The 24,038-nt window shown below is 32.9% G+C and overlaps 1 protein-coding gene across 5 annotated transcripts in view; it reads left to right on the top strand.

Moving 5' to 3' along the window:
• The first annotated feature begins 2,041 nt into the window (after window positions 1–2,041).
• The window catches only part of jbug (filamin-type immunoglobulin domains fbug), a 79,858-nt gene continuing 57,861 nt past the window's right edge, over window positions 2,042–24,038 (top strand). For 2 of the 5 annotated variants that reach the window (XM_014230656.3, XM_036370156.2), the window contains exons 1-2: window positions 2,043–2,159; window positions 21,222–21,864. In XM_014230656.3, coding sequence (XP_014086131.2) covers window positions 21,628–21,864 — 237 coding nt within the window. In that variant the 5' untranslated portion in view covers window positions 2,043–2,159; window positions 21,222–21,627. Of the gene's footprint in view, window positions 2,160–20,963; window positions 21,140–21,221; window positions 21,865–24,038 lie in introns of those variants that run through there. The other 3 variants (XM_014230660.3, XM_036370152.2, XM_070108172.1) reach the window with 3 other exon arrangements.

Here is a 24,038-nt window from a genome sequence, read left to right as displayed (position 1 = left end):
TAAAATTCAAGTAAAAAATTCCGAAATTATTAAGGAAATTACTGTAGATGTAATAGTTTAAAGAGGCATTGGACTTTTTTATTATTATTTGCAGCATCATTATTATTATTATTGTTGTTCCTGTAAATTCCTTACATTACAATATAATTTTGGGAAAAAGTATCAAAATTTGTAAAATATTAAAAACATATATAATTTTTTATATATATTTTTTTTCTAAATAATTTTTTTATTTTCTTATATTAATATAACATACAATAAACCCTAATTTCAGTACGAACTAAAACCGAATTTCCATTTTCTAATTTAACATAATTAAAAAATGTATAAATAGTGAAGGTTTTGCCATATTAACTGAAAGTATTTAAATATTTGAATTTGTTAAAGTTTACACAATCGATATAAATTTTATGGCATTTGCTAATAGCTTTCTTTTCGAGAATATCGAAATTATTATAAGTATTTTTTATTAAAATATATATATTAAAAATATTTAAATATTATATAAAGCATTACTTCGTGGAAATTTTCGCTTTATACTTTTTTCTTTGCTTATTTTTCGAAAAAACAAAAAAAAAATATTTTTTCAGTCGAAGAAAGGAATTTTCAACTTAAAAAAATTAATTGGCACAATTAATTCAATACTAGCTAATATAATACTTTGCTCTAAATGGCCAGTTTTCTTTTGTAAATATTTTTTATCTTTTTTATATTCTTTAATAAAACAAGATCATAGCCATAGTTAGGCAGCAAATAATGGATTGTAATAATGAAATGAAAATATGAAATTAATGAATATACTTGAAAGTAACGATCCAATTACGCAGAGAAGCTGAAAGATCATACAGTCAGCGCCAGCTTGTTGTAAACGAACAAAATTCACAGTTGAAAAAAGTACGCATTCCATATTTTGATAATTTTAGTATAGCAAGTATGACTAAGTATTAATTCGCTTCAGCATACAAATTTATATTTAATAATGAATATTACAAATATAAATTTAATGAATTTTTGTATTTTAATTTTTGATTTATTAATGAAAGTTATTTAATATAAAAATTTAAATTTGCATTGCAAAGCAGTACAGAGAGATTGTTGCTTGGATTTGTGAATGCAAACAAATTCCACAAAAAATTATGCATTGTAATTTCTATGAAATACAATGTAAGTCTTAGAAAAAAATATAAATAAAAAGTAAAAACTACTATTTGAAAATGTAAATGTACGACATTTAAGTAAATACTGAAAAAATTCAAAAAACCAGTCAAACGTGTAAACTGAATAAAAATAAAAATTTAATAAAAATTAATATTTAATAATTCATAAAATATGTTTGATTATTACTCTCTTTAGTGGTGGGTGGAAATGCACGAAAAAATTTAGAAAAACAGTTTTGCTATTCTCGATAGGTGGCAACTCTTTCTATTTCAATTTTTGCAGTAAGAACTAACGACTTTCGGTGCTGCTTTATTAGACATCTTTTGATTGGATCCATTGTAGTAATTTCCCTTCATGTAATTTGATAGGTGGCAACTACGTTCAAAAAGATATATTGAACTGAAACCCACACCTTAAGACTTTTTAAATGTTTTTTTTTAATGCCTTAGATTTGGCTGCCTTTTCGTAACATTTTTTCAAGTTTCAATTTTGTCGATTGGTGGCAACTCTATTTTTAAATATAAAAAACATTATATTCACAAAAAAAAAACAAGTTAAAGGCCTTTCAAATGCTATCCTGTAGGTTTTGTAAAGGCCTTATAAATAAGCTTATCAGTACAAAACGAAATGAAATGAAATACAGTATATATTTACCCACAGATAAGCTGCCGCTCCCAGTGTATAAAGGTAAACAGAAGACTTAAGACACAAACACACTGCTTTCTGCGTCGACTTCGACGTTGAAACAACCGACTATGACGTCACGTAATTCCAGTGAGCTTTCTCAAAGCATATCACTTCCAACTGGAAGCGCGCAGCGTAACAAAAATATCTGAAAAGCTCTTTGAAAGCTTAGCTTAACCGTGGCCCAATTGAAGTCTACCACTGAAGTCGACCAACAGTTGCCGATCGTGTCTGAAGCGCGCCACAAGTGCTAGTGAACAGTTGCTTTCAACGAAAATTTGCCTTGTGTAAAAAGATAATATCAACAACTACAACAAGTATGCAATAGAAGTAATATATAATATAATGCTGGAAAAATATTCAATAAAAGTGCTATAAATAGATTTGTTGCAAATAATAGTGAAATGCAACATTTTGTGTCCAAAAATATAAAGAAAACATTTCGCAAAAGCATTTTTGCTAAAAATAGCTGCTCAAATTAACGCTAAGTGTGTAAAAAAACAGAAATTGTGCCGCTTTTTGCTGCTTACTTTTGGTGTTATTGTTGGTTTTTTTTTTTGTTTTTTTGTAATTTTTTCTGTGTCTATTTTGGTCTATTCTTACTTGAAGAGTAAGTCGACGCTGTCTCGCAAGCTACTTGTTCACTTCGCCTCGCCCGCTTCGTCTCAACGCACCGTCCGCACTACTTATTGCGCGCTGCAATTCATTACTCATAGTCGGCTTGCCGCACCAGCCCATTTGTCCATTGTTCACTTGTAGGGCACTTGCCATAAGCGCACCCCGCACTCACACAACGGCTCCACTGTGAACGCTGCAACTCACTCGAGACTCTTTTGATGCCTGTTTTTTGCTTTTTCGTATTATATTTTTTTTTGTTACTTTGTTTTCTATCTCAGCATACTTGAGCGGCAAGTACCGCAACGTCGTCGCCAGTCAACTCCGCTACATGCCACTTCATTTGGGCTGTAATTAACGTGCGCTCGCAGGTGCCGCTTTTATCTTGTCCACATTTGTTGCCTTTTCTTCGCTATTGTTTTCGTGTTTTTGTTGTTATATTTTTTTGTGTTTTTCTTTCAAATTTTGTACCGTAACAATTTGTATTGTTTTTCTATTGGATTTTTTTGCTTCCTCCTACTTTGCTGCATGCTTTATTTACCGCTTGTCTTTGATCCGTAGTTCTCACGTTTTATGGTTTTATTGAAATTCCATATTTTTGCCGATCATCGGTTTTAAGTTTGTTGCTTTTGATTTTTACACTAACAGAAACAATGGACCAGTCTATTTTGTGCATTTTTAGATCAAATTAAACCATTAAGATAAGTTATCGATTATCGAAATGTATTGTTCTATTCACCACATGTACGTATGTATGTGAGACATCGATGTAGCAAACAAAAGCAATTTTTTTTTTTCAGTTTCTGCTTATTATATAATATTAAGCGTTCATTCACGTGTTTGTTGAATGACATATTAATTGCAGGTTAGAAATATTATATCAGAAAAGTGCTTATCATATTAGAAATTTTTTCGTAGACTTGTTAGAATCTTATAAGATATTATGATGAAAAACAATTATACCTTTATTTTAGGCATGACACCAAGCAATAACTTTTCAGATATTTTCGTAAGATCGAGAGATTATTTAATAAAAACTTTTACTCTTTGTGACTCAAATTTTGTTACAATATTACCAACTTTCGAAACATATTCTCTCGCATTATATGTGTATGTGTATTTTCTAATATTTTTTTCCTTAAAAAAAGCTCCAAACCTACATGTTTATAAAAAAAAATAATTGTGCATAATGTTTTATAGAAAATAACATATGTTGACTTAAAATATCAAATACTATTTTAAAATTTATATCAAATCGCCAAAAATATTACAAATATATAACTGCGATTTCTCGTATGAAAATTGAGCCACTGTTCGAAAAAAAATAATTTTAATAAAATAGAATTATCATTTATAGCATCTATGCTTGAATGTAGCAGTTTCCAGATATTTACAATGTAGTTCAAATCGAAAATGTTTCAAAAACTCCCAGTATGATATTTATTTTCACGCCTGACTCACCTAAAGCTTAAGGCTTAAGTTCAATATAACAGACATAGTCTTCGAAAGGGCTTTATATTATATTTTGAGGAATTTTTTTTTTTCATTTTAAAAATTATTCGAAAATTCCAAAGATCAAATTTTTACTTAGCTACATACTCATTAATCTTCTTAACAGTTTGAATTGAGAATTCTGTCGCATGATATAAATATATCGAGTTCGTTTCTTAACTCTTCGGTATACAATCTGTTATGAGAGCTCATATTTATGATATTCATTTTAGTAGTTAATAAATTTAATTGACTGTTTTGAAATTAATACGCGATGTGTTCAGATAATAACGGGTATTTTAAAATATAAAATTTTGCGGGTTTAGAGAGTCCAATTGGGAAATATTTTTTATTATGTTGATAACATGCCCTTGAAGTACAATAAAATTGTCTCCTGTATTAATTACTAACTTTGTCTGCAGCCGCTAAGTTTAGATTTGTTTTTATGAGTTGGCGATTTTCATTTGTTAAAAGAAGTGAATCTACGAATTTGTTCGGGCCGAAATCAATACTGTAACGATATCTCAGCCTCCGTATATGCCAGACATTGCTCCTATTTCCAAAAATAAAAAAAATCTTAAAGGGCCATCTTTTTACGAGAGTAGATGATATTAAAAGCGCATCACTGAAAGAGCGAAGGCTATTCCAAAAATCGAGTTTGATAAGTGTTTTGACGATTGACCGTTTGGAAGAAGCGCTGCCATAAGTGTATAATAGCGAATAGGGACTATTTTGAACGCGGCAACATTAATGTAGACGAATGAATAAACATTTTTTTCAGTAAACCAAATTCCCCTATTTTTTTGAACACATCTATATATTAAAAACTAAAAACTAATATTATAAAGATCATTTTAATGTTTTTTAAGTAATTCTATGTATATCAAACATTAGATATTTAAGGATTTCAGTAGTTAGACTGTCTAAAAATACTCTTAAGCTGCTTTTGTTAAGTTCAAATTTTACCTGTTAAGCTCAAAAATAATTATTTGAATATCAGTTTATTAACTTTTAGACTTGACATTTATAGTTGTATTACAATATGCTTTGGATATATGGCAAGAGAATACCTTTAGTCAAGGAATTTTTTTAAAAGAATTTTATTCTTCCACAATTTTTCCTCAAACAGCAACTTTAGTTTTTTATTATTACCTGCTGCAACTTCTTTTTAAATTTTCGTCATGTTTTCATTTTTACTCTCAGCTGCAGTTAATTACATAATGCACTGCAAAGTAATATGCTCTACCATTGTTTTACACTGCTCGTTTGAGGTGCGCACATATACATGCATACATAAATACGAGTGTGTGCACATACGCAAACATTCGTTCTTTGTCAGCCAATTGGCCTGCTGTTGCCAACAAGGAAGTGTGCTGCACACGCGAGCCATGCAACACCAACACAGTCAGTGCTTCTGCCCACAGCTGCAGACCTCAAGGTAGCTAGATTGTTGGTGATAGTTAAGTTTGATAATACTTATTAGTACTTATTGTTGTTAAGGCAGTCCGCCGCCTGTCACTTTGATCACCAGCAATGACTTAAGTCACTTTAGTTTTTACTTTGCATTAATGGCTTTAAATATTTGCTATTATTTTTCGGATTTTACACGAGCGCTCAAATATTTCTCATTTATTTATTTACTGGCTTTTGTTTTTCATTGCCAAAGCTCGGTTATATTTATTTGCCTTTTCATGCTGATTTTTACTGTTGCTTTCGGTCATTTTAACCGCGTGTGGTTTTATCTTGATTTTCGAAAACAAAGCTGACTGAAACAGCTGGTCCATGATTTTCTGCAACCAGTTGGCGTTCGCAGTGACCTTGACACGTTTCTGCTTTCTGCTTTTATTTATGCTAATTGTTTTAGAGAGTGTTTAAACGTTACAAAGAGTAAAATTTAATATGTTTTTAAGCTTATGATGAAAGGGAAAAAATCTATCTAAATACATACTTTGCGATTTATATTGTTAACTTTAGGTCTCTCAGCGTATAGAACTCACCATAAAGACTAATTTATAGTATGCTACAGAAATAATTTTGTACTCATTGAAAATAAATCCAAAAATTTCACACATTACCTCTCTACATCGGCTTGTAAGCCAGAAGATAAGAACTTTTTTGTGAAAGTTTTTTCTGCTTAAAATTATCTCAAACCCAAAAACTAAACAAAATTTTTTTATTTTTATTTGATAAATTTTTTTAAATTAATAAACTTAACTACGACAATAAACAATAGTACAGCGATAATATTGTATATACGTACAGTATCTCTAGACAAGCATTCAAGTACTCGCTATCAAAAATTAGTAACATTTTATTAGCTAATGATACTATTTATAATATATCTTAACTTAAGAGATATATAGTATATACTTGTACTTGTATTTGTTTGCAAGAAAAAAGTAAAAAAACGATGCATAATGATTTTATTGTATAAAATGGTTAAAGAGAACAAGAAATCAGACCAGATGTGTCATGGAATGAATTAGTTTTCATTATCATTGAATAGCCACCAGCAGTTTCGTCAAAGCGGTTTCATTTTTGTCTCTGAACGAGATATATGCGTCGAATCGTTTGTTTTCAGCAGTAAGTATTTTCCAAGTGACTACTTTGTTGTTAGCTCTTCTAAATATGTGATAGATAATTAGACAAAGATTCCTAGTTTTGTCCGAGTAGAGAAAGGATTCTAGTGGAATAGAAAGCAATCCGTTTGTAATAGCTAATGCAAAGTAATCAGCACTTTCGTAAAAATAATCTCTTATTAAAGTGTTATTTCTATAGGCAGCGACTTATATGTTTTCTAATTATATATACGATGTGAAAATCATTGTATTGTTACTATAGATGAGTTCAGGTAATTATCAAGGAACTAGTCAAAATTTAGAATTTCGGCAAAATGACGGTCGTTTTTTGAGAAAAACTTTACACTTAAAAATGGCTAAAAAAAACGGAAAATAATTTTTCTTCGACCATTACCTGACAAATATATGTAACTACTTTGAATTTGTTTTATACACATGCGGCAAACAGACTATTTACTATTTTCTTGCCTATAATATACAATGTTCACTGTCTCTAATATAACACGTGGTATTCTAGTACTGGTGGAAAAGAACATATATAATACTCGTATAGCATTTATCTCACATAAATATCGAAGCCTCTAGACAGTGAAAAAGTTTCATTACGATATTACTGTTTATGAACTTATTAAACATTAAATTAAAATGATTTCAGTTAGTTTCTGACTGAAAAATGTGCTTGACATTTAATGTGTACTTCGCCATTATCGGGCTCTTCTCACGACAACGTTTTACTAAAGATTTTTACACACAGCACGATGAAAAGATTGGCAAGATTTCACTAAAATTTGTTTTCTAATGAATAAAATCATTTTGGAAAGCTATAAAGACACTACTTTTTTAAAGTAATATATAAGCCATTATAAAATCAATTCGTAAAGTTGTTCAACGGCCTTCTTAGTTCATAAACGCCAATCTTTAAAATCATATTGATATGCATATGCAAGACAGATTTAGTTTCATTTGAACTTCGATACTATGTTCCTTGTTATAGGAAGTGCTATTCAATTTATTCACTGCTCACGATTCCCTCAAATAATTCCTCTTAAATCTATAAACAAATATGGTTTGAGTATTGCGCTAAACTCACTTCAGCATGCTCTGCTACAATTTCACATTTTTTTGTTTTTGCATTTATTGTTTTTTCTTCATCTGAAATCATTTTTCAGTTCAACGTAGGCTGATTATTCCAAGCGATCATTTAATTATTTCGAACATTCTGTTTTTAGAAATTTCGTATGTGACACATTTATTTTTAAAATATTTAAATTTAATTGCGACACTGGCTGCTAAAAAGTCAATTAAAGTTTTGGATAAATCTGCCCACATGCCAGCGGCTGCAAAAGTCAATGAAATGTGCCAACACGCCTACACCTATTTTATTATAAAATGTATATACATGCATACCTTTATGCATATAAATAACCAACCACTTGCAAAAATAAACCGACAATGTCGTTGATGGCGTTGGCGGTGGTGGCGTTGAAAATGTCAAAACAACTCACTCACACAAGCGGATATATCCAATATTGGCGTGATTTTTCGGCCCGTGAAGCGTTAATTTTTCACGACTCTGCTCTGTTGGTCAACAAAAAATAATAATAAATGATTGATTGCAGAATTTCATTGGCGCTACCGAATTTTTTATTACAAAAATGAAAACATGTAGTTATAACAAAAAAATTTCATATTTTTTCCGACGTATTTTTACTTTAATGTTTTTCAATAAATTCATTTATTTGTTGATATACATAGTAGTAAGCAAGACAGATTTTTTGTAACGAAAACTTCGTGCTTCTCACCACCTTTCTTTTGAATTTTTACAAAATGCGTTTGTCTCTATTTTTGCAATTACTTCATGTGGTAATCACTTGAAACCTTTTTACTATTTATTTCGGCGCTCACACGTTAAAAACCCTCGGGCGGGCATTAAGCTCGTGTGTTGCGCTTTGCGTGCCACCGCCACTTACACATAACCGATAAATAAAAGTGTATTTTTGGAATGTTGTTGATTAACGCTGTGTTTGCGTGGTTGCTTTGACCACTTCGTTCGCAGCTCGTTTGCCAGCTTTGCTGCCTTTGCTGTTGTTGTGAATTTGCTCATTTTTCAGCTATTCGCATTTCTCGCTACTCGAACGAGTTTCCCCATTTTTGTGTAAACATATTTTTGTTGTTTGTGTTTTTGTTGGCATTTCTGATATGAATCTGTTATTGAATTCATTAAGCGAATCTGCAAACACACATATGCCACGAAAAGCGAAATCCAAACTGCATTAAAAATATTTATTTACCAACAAACAGATGTGTGTATAAAATAAAAATTAAGTTCAGTAGAGCGAAATTGAATGCATTGGACATTTGCTGGAGAACACTTTCACTTACAAACGCCATCAAGTTCAGTTGTAGAATAAATTTTGGTAAATATATTATTTATTTATCCTTTCTTCTAATATCGTGTTTGCATAAATTTTAGAGATATTTCGTTTTATTGTAGTGTATTTTTGAGTGAGAAGGTTATACAGACTAGTACTGTTACGAAAATAACATGATATAAAAAAAGTCGCACTGGGAACATCTGTTGGACCTTTTAACTACACAGATAAAAGAAATACCTCAATTTTCGGTTTACAATATTAGGATATAGTTAATCTATTGAAAGATTGCTGAAATAAAAATAGCCGTCGAGTTCGAAATATACAATTCTTGAGGCTTTTGGCATAGGATGCCCAAAAGTGTACTAAACTTTTGTAAAAACTAATTATTTTAAAATGCTTCAATAAGAACATAACCATACAATAATAGCATATTGACATTGTAAAGAGTATAGAAAGTATATAGCATATATAAATGATTAGCATGGCTAGCTGAGTCAATTTAGTTATGTTCTTTCGCGAACTAGCACCTCAGTTTTTGAGATATCGATCTACAAATTTACGTATGCTCTTTTCTCCCCAAGAATCTGTTTATTTGTTATAACAAAATCTTTTATATCTTTATGAAATTTGTCATGGATTAATGTTATGGACAGCGCTACAATCTCGAAACAAATCGTTCAGATGAACTACTATAAATGTCATCCTGCCACCGATTCAAATCTAGATAAAGATCTTCCTAAGAGATCTGTTTTCCTTATTAAACAACTTAAATTCAACTTGTAGTTTGCTTATATCAAACAACGTGGCTAGAAAGATCTAGCAAAAGGTTTTTCGTTGGCTGCCAACCGTTTTCCGGTTATAATTTCAGATTTAGTTTTGCATTACATGTAACTCATCTGCCTGCAGTCCGGCTTAGGTTCGTTATAAACCAAATAAGTTAATAAATCAGTGTTATTTCAACTCAATGTACTTATCATTTGAAGATATATGACAGTAATCATTTATGTTTCCCGTCCCCAATTTCAGTAAGGCATCACTTATATTTTCAGAGGTCATAAACTATTCGGTCTAGTAAATTAATTCTACACTTACGAAACAGTCCCAACTGGGCGTCCAGGTAGCCTGAGTTTAAATGAGTACATCATTGAATATAATTAGCTAGCGTCTTGTTTTAATAATTATTAATAATGTAAATTATTCCTAAAACTACTATATAAATCTTACGAAGGGCTTAAATTTACCTAATAAAAGAGAATTTGCTTAGTACCACTCCACTCACAACTACTAAGTTTTAGCTACATCTGCGCCCTCCCTGTATCTTCCTTAATAGCCCTGCCGCTGATACTGCTTCAGCCTGCTGCATCGCCGTCACTTTTTAAATGTATAATTTATTAGCAATCAATTTATCAACTCGTTTACAGCAATTATCAACAAATACTTTTGATGAGCTGCTATTCTTGTTTTATATTTATTATTGCTTCCAAATAGTATATTTTACGTGTTAATTAAATCGAAAAACTCAAACTTAGAAGCAGGCATAACTGCTCATTAGCTTAGCAGCCGAAATTCTGGGAAAGCGTTGACCGAATTTCGCAGATGAATCGTGAATTTCAACAGTACTTGCTTTAGCATTGCTAATCAGTCGACGAATTTGTCAGTTATGTGTGCTAAATGCAGTGTTGATGTTCGCTGTTACGCAGCGTCTTCCACTTCTACATCCACATGCATATTCATATCTCTTGCTCAGTCAGCAAGCAGCGCAATCAAACACATAAAAATATTTGCTGTTGTTGGTGTGTCGTAGTTGCGCTGAAAGTACTGTTATAGTAGACAGTCGCTTTTAAGTTCATCATAAAATGCGCATGTATGCTGACACATACATGAGTATATGCTGAGTTAGTAATTATGTCATGCTTGGCAACACAAACAAAAGATTTAAGACACAAACTTGCAACAGATAGCTGTCTGGCATTTTGTTTTCATTCGTCTTTTGTACTTTCTGCGCCCCACTACTGCTTCATTGTCAAGTGAGTGTATTATGTAACGAATTCTTTTGACTGCATTTAGAAGCGCGCGTGTAAGCTTATCGCTTGTTTGTGGGCTTAGCTGTTGTCGCCTTTGTGAATGTTTCAATTAGAATGCAGTGCATGATGCAGCAGTTAACTTCATCTATGATAATCAAGTAACTGCTTTTCTGACACATGTGCGACACACGCGATGGTGCACACACACATTCACAGTAACATGCATTCTCTTATTGTTAATTACACACACACATTGAAGCTAGTATAGGAATTTGTAATGAGGGGCAATAAATTTGATTGCATTTCATATATATATTTTAATATTTTTGAATTGATTGAACAAAATTAATTTCTTGTATGAAAATTTTTTTTTATTTGAGAAGGGTACTATAGCTTCGTTTCATCTGAAGTGAATTTTTTATCTTTTTACTTGGGTTAACTAGTAATATCTGTCTAATATATGGATAACAATTGGTTAGGCTGACGCAAATTTGTTTTTGCCATATTAAAGCTTTACAGACTTCCAAGAGTTGAAGTAATCAGTAGCTTGAGGAAAATTTTGAAATAAGTGTAATATTAAAAGATTATTCATAAAAAATTCTTAGCTAAAGAATATTTTCAATCTTGTTGTGTTTATTTCATAGAACATTAAGTCAGAACTACTAGCTCTTCTTGTCTACTAAAAACGATTTCAGAATATAATTTAGATTCCTTACTGTCGGTTTGCACACAAGAGAGAATTTTAGCTATTTTAAATTATAGCTCTCATATAACCTCCAAGCAGCCTTGCTAACATGATAAACTTAACAGCAACACAAATCAGTTTTTTATACACCATATTATACAATATATTCCACCGAATGATGACACCAATAAAAAACGCGACGGTGACAGTGAACACAGCTACAACAATTAAATGATGTTGTTAAAAATGCATAAAATAAACTGATGTCATCCTAAATAAACGAACAAAAACATGATAAACATAATAAAAAACACACAAAAATGCTTTTAAAAAAATAGCCGATTATGTAGATATTTAACAAAGCAAATTAGGTGATGACCACCGAGCAGCGAAACAAAAAGCTTAAGCGTTGTAATGTTGACACGCCAAAAAGTGAGGTTATATGCTTATCTCGGCGATATGCAAAGCGCATTTGCGGGTGAAACCAGTAAATAATTGTAAAATTACTTAATATTTACCACAAATAAACGAAAATAGATAAAATGACAGCTGCTAATGGCGGTGTGGTGAGAGAAACCTTCATTTATTTGGTAGCACAGAGCGGCGTTGACAGTTGGGCGTAGCGTTATGAAAAAACTATTTAAATATTTACAACAATTGAAACAAGCAACGAAGTTAGAAAAGCAAGATAAAAAGTTAACCTTAACATATAAAAAAATATCCATACAAGAACCTGATTTTTATCGTTCAGTTTGTATGCTATATGCCAATAAGACAAATAAGCAGCTTCTCAAAGAGAAAAGGACGTGTGAAAATCTTCATCTCGATGTCTCCAAAACATAAAGACTAATTCACGTATATACAAACAGACAGGCGGATATGGCTAAATCGCCTCAGCTCGTCATGCTGATCAGTTGTATATGTATATACAATATTTTGAAAGGTCTCCGAAGCTTCCTTCTGGATGTTACAAACTTTGTGGCAAACTTAATAAGCCCAGTACGGAAAGCAATCGAATAAACATATGAACCATATGAGAAAGATTGATGATGGTTCTAAAATAAAAAAAAAATTTTATTTTAAAAGTTCTTATTGTTGGCTCGAAAATAGGGCTAATTTTGAGAGTGTACAAGCTTGGCAAGGTTTAATGAATTTTTTCATACACTTGTTATAGGTCAAGACCGCGATGGTAGCCTCAACAAATTTCTTTGAATCCAATTCTCCAATGGGATTATCACCGTAGTCGTAGTTTTAGTTTCGGATACTGGAAAATGTCAAAGAGAACTAAATCTGGGGAATAAGAGAGCTTAGTAATGGCTGTTGAAAAACTCCTTTTAACAAGCACTCCGCTTTAAACATATACTACATTTTTTTCCTTTAAAAGTTGACACTTTTTGGCACGAGTGTGGAGCCGAACTTCAGCCATAATACGCGGAGTTGATCTATAAAAGATATTGAAAAATCTGATATCTCCCATTTCTTTAAAACTTCTTCTTTAGCACTTTTATTATACGAATTTCAAGACGCTCGACTGAAGCGATTGAAACAGCCAAAGAGAGTGATGCCAAAAGTCCAGAGGAATCGTATAGTTGACTCGTATAACATTTCGGAATGAATGAGACCGCTTCGCATAGATTTTAATAATGATTTGATTTTTTTCCTTATAAAATGCAAATATATTGCGAACCGATCGTTCCATCGCTAGGTATATCTCATATGCCAGAAAGTGGTGGCATATATCAACTTTAAAAGCAAAATGTACGTCAGCAATCCTTGAACCAATGAAAGGTTCCATTCCATTCCAGGATGAAAACCTCATTTTGCATACATGTCAGACATTTACTCGTAGACTCCTCGAAACACTTTCAGTTTTTCTTGTTTTTACGTTTTTTTCTTTGTCTTTTTTAATAATCGTTTGTTACAAAATATCATCGGTCATTATTCCTCAAGCAGATTTCACTTCACTTAATATATTTGCTAAGCGCCATCAGTCACTTGTCAAATGTAACGAGTAGTCAATGCAGAAAGATTGTGATCTCATTAGTGACATTGTCGCATGATGACTGACAGTTCACACTCACCTAAGCACAACAACACAAACACACACACCCCTATATACATATGTATGTATGTAGCTCTATGAGCTACAATAACATTTATGACTGCATAGCACAACTCAGTTCGATTAAACTCACCTCAGCGGCTGCGGGCCAAACTCAGCTGACATTGGCATTGAACTTAAAATGCGTGCAATTAGTCATTGTTTCGTAGATTTGTATGCAACTACCTACACGCAAACACAAATACATCTCTATTTATAAAAGTGTAAGCACATATATAATATTTGTATGTATGTGCTCAGTTCTGTAACTAAGTAGGTGTAAATTTGTGTCTGTGGTGAAGGAAAACGGGTTGAAAATCAGAAAATGACTCGTGCATTAATCGCCATCACAAAATAATAAAAATAAAAAAAACGAACAAAATAAAAAACAGAAAAACAACAAAACAATATACAGAGTTCATAAAATCAGTTGAAATGCTCAAATGGGTGTATGAAATTGTTTTCGAATGCAGTCATGCGATTAGCTGTGACTATGATATTTTTCTTTGCAATCGAATGCACTGCAACACACATACATAAAAATGTATTATATGTATGTGTGTGTATGCGGGCATGCATTGCCATTGTTTACAGCGATTATGATATTTTTTGCTTAAACTGAAAGTAATTTTACAGCAAATTTAATCTGTTTGAGCGTGTGCAGAAGCATGTGGCTTTGTCTATGAAATTCAGTTCCTGGTTTACATTTTTCTGATTTGATATATGAATGAAAAGCATGCAATCGAGGTTAAGCTAATTATAAATAAATAAATAAATTCACGGCAAATTTAGCACTCACTTTATATGCGCCCCTGTTTGGATAACTGTTGAGGCCAACCAAATTTTCCGTCCCAAATTTTCATGTGGAAAACGTAAAAAAATTATTGCTGAAAGCGAACATGTGATTTATTTTACTGTTTAATTGTCGAAGAGTAAGACAAAATTGCATTCATTTTTGGCAGAGATTGTGAACTAAATTTTAAAAACTTGATAAGAAAATAACACGCAGCTTAAGTATGCATAAAACCGTTAGATACTGAAAATTCATACACTTACAAGAAGATAAAAGAGTTGCCACCTGTTGAGCATTTTTAATTACAAAAGTTGATCATTCAAAGAAACAATACCAGAAGATGAGTAAACTGAAGAGCTTTACAAGCGCTTAACGTTGAATTTATTATTTGAGAAAGGTTACCACTAATTAAAAATTACATTTTACTTTATTTGATTAGATAAAATATTTACTACAATTTGAGTATCTTCAATTTCAATACTTTTTATGTTGGTTTTATCGGACTTTTCGTACACATTTTTCGTGTGGAGGGTTGCCATTTGTTCAAAAATTCTTATTTAAACTTCTTAATGAAATAAATAAATTACTACAACGTAAGCTAAAAGAGAAAAATATTCAGGAAAGCTTGCAATTGAAAATACTGACTGAAGAGTGTTGCCACCTGTTTAAAAAATCGAATACAATCAAACTGATTACAATTTAAATATCACACTGAAGAGTTTTTATGCGACTTTCCGTTACATTTTTTTGCGAAGAGTTGCCATTTGTTTAGAAATTCGTATTCAATTATGTTGGTAAAATAAATGAATCACTACAATATAAGCAACAAACAAAAAATATTATTACAAAAGATTTCAGTTGAAACTGCTGACTGATTAGGGTTGCTATCTGTTAAAAAATTTAAAAAAAATATACGATTTATTAAAACATGAGTATCATAACTCGTGGGTTTGAAATTGCCAAAATACTACCACAATTAATTACTTGTTTATATATTTCTGTATGAATTTTTTTTACCAGCATCATTTTTGAAATTGCCAATCATCATTATTTTAATGTTTCTTGGTTGTTTTATTGTTTATTTCACAATATTATTTGGAAACATCTAAAATAGATCAAGGATGGGCTCTGAAAGAGTTCAAGCAAAAAAAATTGTCTAACCGAAACATTTAAGAGATGTTGCACTTGACCTTATAACTTCATAACTGAAATAAAATATTTGGAGAAATATCACTTTCCAATCGCACATGACATTTAAACAAGAAATTATTAAGTCTAACGATAAACGATTTGCCCTGCACATCGAATTGGCGACTACTTTATCACACTCTCCATTATATTACTGACTTACCGAAGCTATAAGTGGTTCACAGATCTTGATTTGATTTGATTGCAAAACCGAACTTGCAGTAACTATACATTCCGAAATCTAACTCAAGACAAGATCACTTGGTACTATATTTTCAACGCTGAGGAGACCGAATTGGCAACCCTAAATAGACGTTCAAGAGTGCTTTTCTACTATATATTCTACTGTGCTATATACTTTACATTAAATGCACAAAATATAAAATGCTAATGGCTCACCTAAGCAACAATAACAACTATAACAACCAATATCAGCACCGAAATAAATTGCTGTGACGTTCAGGCAAATGTTTTCGTGGGCGAATGGGTGACGTACGCACGTTTACGATGAATTCGAAAACAATGTATGGCAATATTGGTCGACACACACACACACCCACACACCCACGCACACATGCACACAGCAGAAAACTTGCAGAAGCAATAGGATACTACGAAGCTGATAGCTGCAATGCGAACCAAAGTCGTAATATTTTTTATGAGCAATATTTTGTAATTTTCTGTGTGTGTGTGTGTATGCTTATATCGGTATATGTTGCATTTCAAATTGCGATTTTTACGATCTTTGTATTATTTTGCGTATTTTTCGAGCGGTATTATGCCAAACACAAAAGCACCAAAAACAAATACAACAACTACAACTTGCGTACATTTGGAGCATCGCACATTGCTTTTGCATAAGCCTCACGGTTCTTTTCGCTCATTTTTGGCATTTAAACTTCAAACGATAAACGTCATTTTGATTGTTATTGTTATTGTTGCTGCTATTTTACGCAATGCCAAGTTTTATTTGCATTCGCATTTCGTTTTTGCTCGTTATGGGCACTCAGCAACAACAATTCTAAAAACTACAACAGCCAACTGGCTGCATGCAGTATTCCACACTACCTTAGTTGTTTTTGTTGCTAAGCGTATTTGTGTCAGTTAAAGTGACACAAAACGGAAAAGGCAACAGCGATTTCCTGCGCATTGCAACTGTCACGACGTTGACGCAAAGCACTGCCACCACAAACACACTCTCAAGCCAGAACACGCAATCACACACAGAAAGACACACTCTTACATACACACAATGTCGCCACCAATCAGTTGCAGTGCACCTTTTTGGCAATCTGCAGCGAAACGGCTTAGTTTTTACTTTTTTGCGCCGCCGCAGTTTCAATAATTCTTCAATTTTTTCGCTTGAAAGTATTGAGTTGCGCCGCTGCCACGCTGTCACTGTGTTGTGTCGCTGCATTTTCAATGCTCGCTCGCATATTTTTTTGTTTGACAACGCGCTTGCTTCACACCTGCTTGGCGCTTAGTTTTGATTGCCAGCGTTCGCGTAGCGGATTTTCTCACCATAAATTGTGGTTGTGACATTTCTAATGTATTTTCCCATATGGATTTTCAGTTATTTGCCGAACTTGTTTTCGTTTCTTCAATAGAAGATTTTTTATTTTATTTTTATGTTAAGTGATTTTGTGAAGAAATTTAATTGTGCCTTTGGTATAGTTGGCTTAAATGTGACTATTTATTTGGAATTCAAATTTCAATTAATATCACTTAGCTCGAGTTTGCCATAAATCCATAAGATAGCATTATTCAAGAAAGGAACGGTTCTCTAAAGTTCGTAGTCTTCCCATGTGTTATTTGGCATATAAGCAACTGGAAATATTGGGTTCTTTAATAAAGGAGTTTCGGCGATTGTTCCCACCCGGAGAATAATATAAAATTCCTTACACTATATTGATTCATAGAGCATCTACCATCTGATCCATCTGTGTTAATGTCGATAACATTGAAAACAGTGTATGAATATCATCGCTTTGGCATCAGGGAGATAGAAGAGAATTTCAACATATATTATGGACCGACTCAACGCATTTTGGTTAATATTTTGTTCATATGTCAAGACTTAAAAATTTTGCAACAGCGAAGTCTAGTAGAGTTCGCAAAAGAGATGCTGACAACATAGCTGAGAACCCCACAATCATTAAACCCATCATTACCCATAACTATACATATGTTTATGAATATAAAGTCATAACTGTCCAAAAGTCGAAAAAAGCGAATGGCACTCCAAAAATGAGCCGAAACCAAACAAAAATTAAATTTGATGAAGGCCATTCCAGCCGAGTCTTATGGCAGGTGTGTGAAAAATTGTATTATGAATTAAGCGTTGGCATGTCAAGTATTTGTGTTTGTCAATCCGGGTCTAATTTCATCGGGCAGTAAACTGCATTATTGTGGGTTTTTTCTGCATCTTGGCTTCGATTGTATGAAAATTCGTGAGTATTTCTTAAAATCGCATTCACAGCAGAGATATCAATCCAGTTTGCAATAGATTGTTTGAAATTGCATTTGTAAACCAATCGCACCGTATTCAGATTCTGAATCTATCCACCGCTGAACACCTGCCAACAATTTATTTTAACTAAAGTATAACCTAACCTTTGTCATCTATATGTCATAATTTCGAATTATAATAAATAAAAATAGTTAAAAATTCACTCAAAAACTCAATTACTTAAAGCAATATATTCTCCGCGAGAAGCAAAACAAACTGTGTTTTGAAATTGTGGATATGTCACTATTTTGTGACAGGCTAGGTATATCAATTTTCCGTAACAACAAATAACTAAAACACCACAATGTACAGTAATAATATTTATTTATAAATTGTTAGAAATTTACGACATTGCCCCGCATATGTTTCAATTTCCTAAAATATATATCACATACGCATTAAACTATCTCTATTTTAAGCCGTAAATTTAATACTAAAGTTGTAAAAATATTTTTTGTTTGGCATACATACAATTACTACATATAAAAACAACAAAATACCAGAACTATGACATCACGACAAGCAAGCAATCTTTTCCGAGTTGTGATGTGAGATTCCAAATTCGAAAAGCATTTTAGTCTTTTAACATATACAGTTAGACATACCCACTCATACGAGTACTTGCGTTAAGTGCAAGGTATTGTGGTAGAACTCAGCATGAGACGCTGAGCTGAGCGCAGCTGGTTACTCAAGCGCGCAGGTGTCAACTCGAAGGCAGCAATTTCTGGAATTTTTCATTTGGTTTCACTCAAACGTCGCTCCATAGGTGACTACTTTTGTGGCTCTGTTAATTTATATGTATGTATGTAGCCATAATGAACTGGCGACTGCGACTAAGCAATAATCAGCAAAGAGAAATGAAAAAGTGCTATCGGCATTTTCATTCACAAGTTATTGACTTATGATTGTGCACAGAACACGAGTGTAGTTATGCTTATGTAATAGCGCATAATAAGTATGAACAGTTAATCGCATTAAAAAGTAATAAATCACTCACACATATGTACCTATTTGCAACGAAATAATTCTATAGTTAGAAAAGAAGAGTCTATAAATTACCTCACGATTTCTGTGTATTTTTAAACTAAAAAATACAACAATAAAATTAATGTTAAATTTTATACACCCATACCATGTATGTCGAGTAGTGTATTTTAACAGTTTGAAAAACTTTCAAAAACGCGTTTTTAAGAAACTTCATTTCTTTATGTTAGTCCATTTCCGTTCAACAAAAAGGTCTTCACCCTTGCAATTAAATAGACACATTAAACAAATGTTTGGTAGAAACGATAATATAAGACTTTTTGAGAATTCAAAACATATGTATATATATAGGTGATAGTAAGTTTTTCGTATTGAAAATATAGAAACCGAACTTATTAATTTTTTTTTGAAAAATATCCATTTAAAGGTTATTGCTCGCACTCGAATGAATAATAATATTCTTCGGCTAATTTTGTAATGGAACACAGCTTTGTGCTTTAGGTTAGGTTAGATCGCTGATCCCCAAGATGGCGGAGGGATCATATTTAGACTACTATATACTATAAAACTACTTCTGTAGTTGAGTATTAACTCTTGACAAATCACCTTAAACTTTTCACTGATCTGCTTTGGTCTTTTAGCTTTGTTCTGTCCAAGTGGGGGCATTCAAAAAGGAAATGTTGGGATAAGTCGATCTCATCTTCTTTGAAGCGGCTTAGGCCGCTCGTATAATAATCGAACAATGCTCAATTAGAACTCCTACAACTATTGAAAGGTGAACTTGGCTGAAGGCGAAGAGCCTACCAGAACTTTTACGATTTACCCTAAGCCAGAAGGAGCTTGTGACTGCACAGTTGCTAGTTAATGACCAGCACTTGCCGAGCTCGTCTGAAGCCCAACCATCCCGTAGTAAGCCGCAAGAATCTTTCTCATCGAATACGAATCGATACTGAAGTACATTTCCAAGCGAGGTTATCAGCTCATCAGTTTCTTAAAAAATCGTTAGTTCTTAAACAAAAATCGTAACACCCAAAATTTTCTTCAGTGTAATCCGTTTTGATCACTGATTAGCCTTGTTGCTTGCACTTTTTGACTCTTGTTCGCAATTGTTTACTTTGTTTTCCTTAATGCTTTTTTTCATTCGCACTCTTTGAAGTATGATTTCGCATTAAGTTGCTCACTCAAAATTATATTTTTTTTTCGGCTTAACAACAACAGCAGCAACTACGCAGCAACGAACAGCCGAATTTTTATTTCTAAGCCAAAAACAAGTTAGTCAAGTCTCAACAGTAAGAAAAATGCTCCGCGCACAAATTGCTCAGCTGGAAGCAAAGACGAAAGTCAGCCGATCGCCGGCTAAAGCGGGAACTAGCCACTTTGTGTGCATTGGTCAACAGCGCAACCGCTCAGATAGATCTGTTGAGTGAGCGAGTGTTGGGAGAGTGTATAAGGTGTGCGCGTGTGTGTTGGTGAGCGCTCACATTGTTCATTTTCATTTTCGAAAAGCGAGCATGACGTCATCGTTTTTTGCGATGTGTTGACGTTCTGAGGCAGGTTTTTCAAGCCAAGTCTAAATATGCCTGTTAAGAGCTAAGCTGTTGTTGATTTATCATTGTTGTTGTTGCTGCTGCTACTGTACAAACTTGATACAAAAAGTGAGTAGGCCGACTTGAAAGGTTGAAACTGTGTGGGTTGGCGCTGAGTTGAGTCGAGTGTAAGCTGATGTTGGCGAACGAATCAAGCGGAGCGGATTTTTGAATAGATTTAATTTTTGTTCAAACATTCGCCAAAACTAATTGGCGAACTTGGCTAACAACGCGTTTCAGTCTGAGCGCAGCAGTGGCTGAGCGCGCACACACGAGAATTCAACGCGAGAAAAGTTGGCAAATTTTTGTGAACAAAATAATATATAACTTTATAACTACATATATTCAAAGTCTTGAAGCCAAAGAGGTGGCAAATATTATATAATTGTAAAGTTAATTAAAAGCGTGTTTTAGTAGTGTTAATTGTAGATTTTTTTCTCAAATTTCAGCGTTAACGAAACGAAGTATCCAAAATCGCAACTTATTAAAAGTATCTTTTGGCTAATAAGCTGCCAAAACGCCTATATTGGTGAATGCGCAGCAGGTGAATGCCTACCGAATAAATCTCCACCAACAGGCAAATTGAAAAAGAACAAAGCGCTCACTCGTTCTTGTGCGAGTGTCTGTGCAGTTGAGTGTGTGTTAGTGTACTTATATACAGTACACAATATTTTATTAACGTTAGACGTAACTGTGCGAAGTTCACTATGAAAACAAAACGTAAATTGTGTTAAACGCTAAATTTCGCATATTTTGCTTTACTATTATTACAACAAAAAAAGAATAAGAATCCGAATATTAAGAAATAAGTGCACGAATTGCTTAAGTGACAGTGTGTAGACATCCTCGCGCAGGATGGATGTGAAAGATATTAAAGGTGCCAAAGTGACACACGCCGGTCTGCTGAAACACAACACCGATGGCAGCACCGAAACGCAGAAGATTACCCATGCCGGTTTGGTGGCGCGCAGCCCCGAGGGCACCGCCGCCAAAGGCATGAATATACGCGGCAATGAGGACCTATGGGTCGAAATACAGGCGAACACATTTCGCAATTGGGTGAACGAGCATTTGCGTCCAACAGGCATGCAGGTGAGTGTTTTTAAAACTATCTAGTTAAAAATTAATAAATATTTATATTCATAAGTATATGGCATATTAAATTTCCATTAATTAAAAAATATATATAATTATATAAATATAACAACATTGTTTGCTTATAGTAATTTTCAGTCAGTTATTTCTTAAAAGATATTGAATTTTCTATTAATGCATCAATCTCAAATAAGGCTTTTAGCTTTAGAATAAAGACAACAATTAAAGCCAGAGTTAGTTGCTTGTAGTATATATATTATATTATTGGTGGCTCAATAGAATACTTAAAAAACGATTATAATTGCCTTTGCTAGGATCTTACATTATTAATTACACCTTACAACAATCGGCTAGGTAATGAACCAAACTAATTTTTTTCGAGAGATTGAGCACTTAGTAAAAGCGTGAATTCTTCGATTTTTGAAGTTACATCCAAAAATCGAAACTTTTCCATCGAAGTTCGAAATTAAGTTTATTGAAAAATATTTTTATTATTTATAAGTAAACAGTTACTGGAAAAAAAATAAAAATATAAAAATTTTGTAGCATAAAATTTTTGCTCACGTTTAGAATACATATGCTTTATATATTGTATATATAGAGGTCAAAGTCGAATTTTCGAAAAACGTCACCCAGCTTCACTCTTCTGGAGTCGAAATACTCGCGATAGCTACTAGTTAAATTCGGCTCGTTTAATCACATGCAGTTAACGAAACCACACCTACCTAAAATACGAAAATTTAAATTATGTTCTAGCAAATTAAAAGTTGACTACAATAACTCCGTACATATTAAACAAGTGTTTATTTTATGTGTAGCTACTTGTATATGTTAAGTAAAAACTAAACGTGTGGGAAAACTGAATTCCACCAATATCCGCGTGGCAAATATTTAACTACTTCTTTGTTAATAACAACAATGGCATGCCATTATTTAACTCTTTATGGCAGCTTGAATTCGGAAATAAGGCGTTTTCATTGATAATACAAATTAGTACATATGTACCTATATACCTACATACACATGTGTAAGCAGTCTTTTTCTCGTACTATGTACATTTAGAGCTAACTCCATGGGCAAACATGGACTTGTTCGCCTAATATGTTAACATGGCATGAATATAAATTACAGCAATCCACCACATTTGCACACACTTAAGCACTGATATGTAGAGACGCCTTTGGGAGACGTATGTGGGATTAAATCGAAATATGTGTGTGATTATGCGAGAACACGTTAGAATTATGGCGGGTGAGATGTATGCTGGAATGTTTCAACCAATTTGCGTGTGGGTTGCAAATTTTAGGCCATCTTGCCATTGTCACAATAACAACGACAAATCTTAAATACTCGCAGAGTAAGCATAATATATTTCTTTTTTTTTCATTCATATACAGAGCTTCATTGTGTTGTGTAGTAATAAGCACTGTATTTTTACTATTTATTTGCAATTGTTCAACTCAGAGATATGTAGATGTATATATATGTGTTAGTAAGATAGCTGCAATTACGTATATGTAATATCCATTTACCTATTTTTATGCGGAAATACTGCGGAAGGAACCTACTTAGCTTGACATGCATAAATATTTATTCACTGTCTTTGGTTAGCATACCCACACCCTCTAGCATGGTTTGTGTACATTTGTCTACCGGAAATGACTAGCGATTTGCATGTGTTCTACTATTAATGCCGTAAGCTTGACTTTAATATGTTAAGTTGTGGAAATGAATGGCTAAAAGTCAGCGAATTTTAAGTACATTTGAAGGCTATGATAATGTTATTTACTTTAAATTAAGAATTTCGCCAACAAATATTAAATTTTTCGCATATGCCGATACGATATCTGTCCAACAGAATTTTCTAGGCTCAAGTTCAAAACACAGGTTTTGGACGCTCAATAGGCATGGTTCATTTGTTCTATATATATACAAGTATTCTATATATTTTATCATTGTTTGAAGTAAAAAAAATTTCAAAATATTTCTTAGAGAGAAAACAGCTACACTGAAGTAACAGTACCGGTGCATTTCTTATAGCTTAAAATGATATTAAAAGATCTTTATCTCGATTTAGACCGATCAGTTTGTCTGGTAGATATATGCTACAGTAGTCCACTCAGAATGATTTCTTCGGAAGTTGTACCGCTGCCCTCGAAATTAATTTATGC

The sequence above is a fragment of the Bactrocera oleae genome, chromosome 4 (genome assembly GCF_042242935.1).
Source record: "Bactrocera oleae isolate idBacOlea1 chromosome 4, idBacOlea1, whole genome shotgun sequence".
NCBI lineage: Eukaryota > Metazoa > Arthropoda > Insecta > Diptera > Tephritidae > Bactrocera > Bactrocera oleae.
This window is presented reverse-complemented; position numbering and strand designations above follow the sequence as displayed.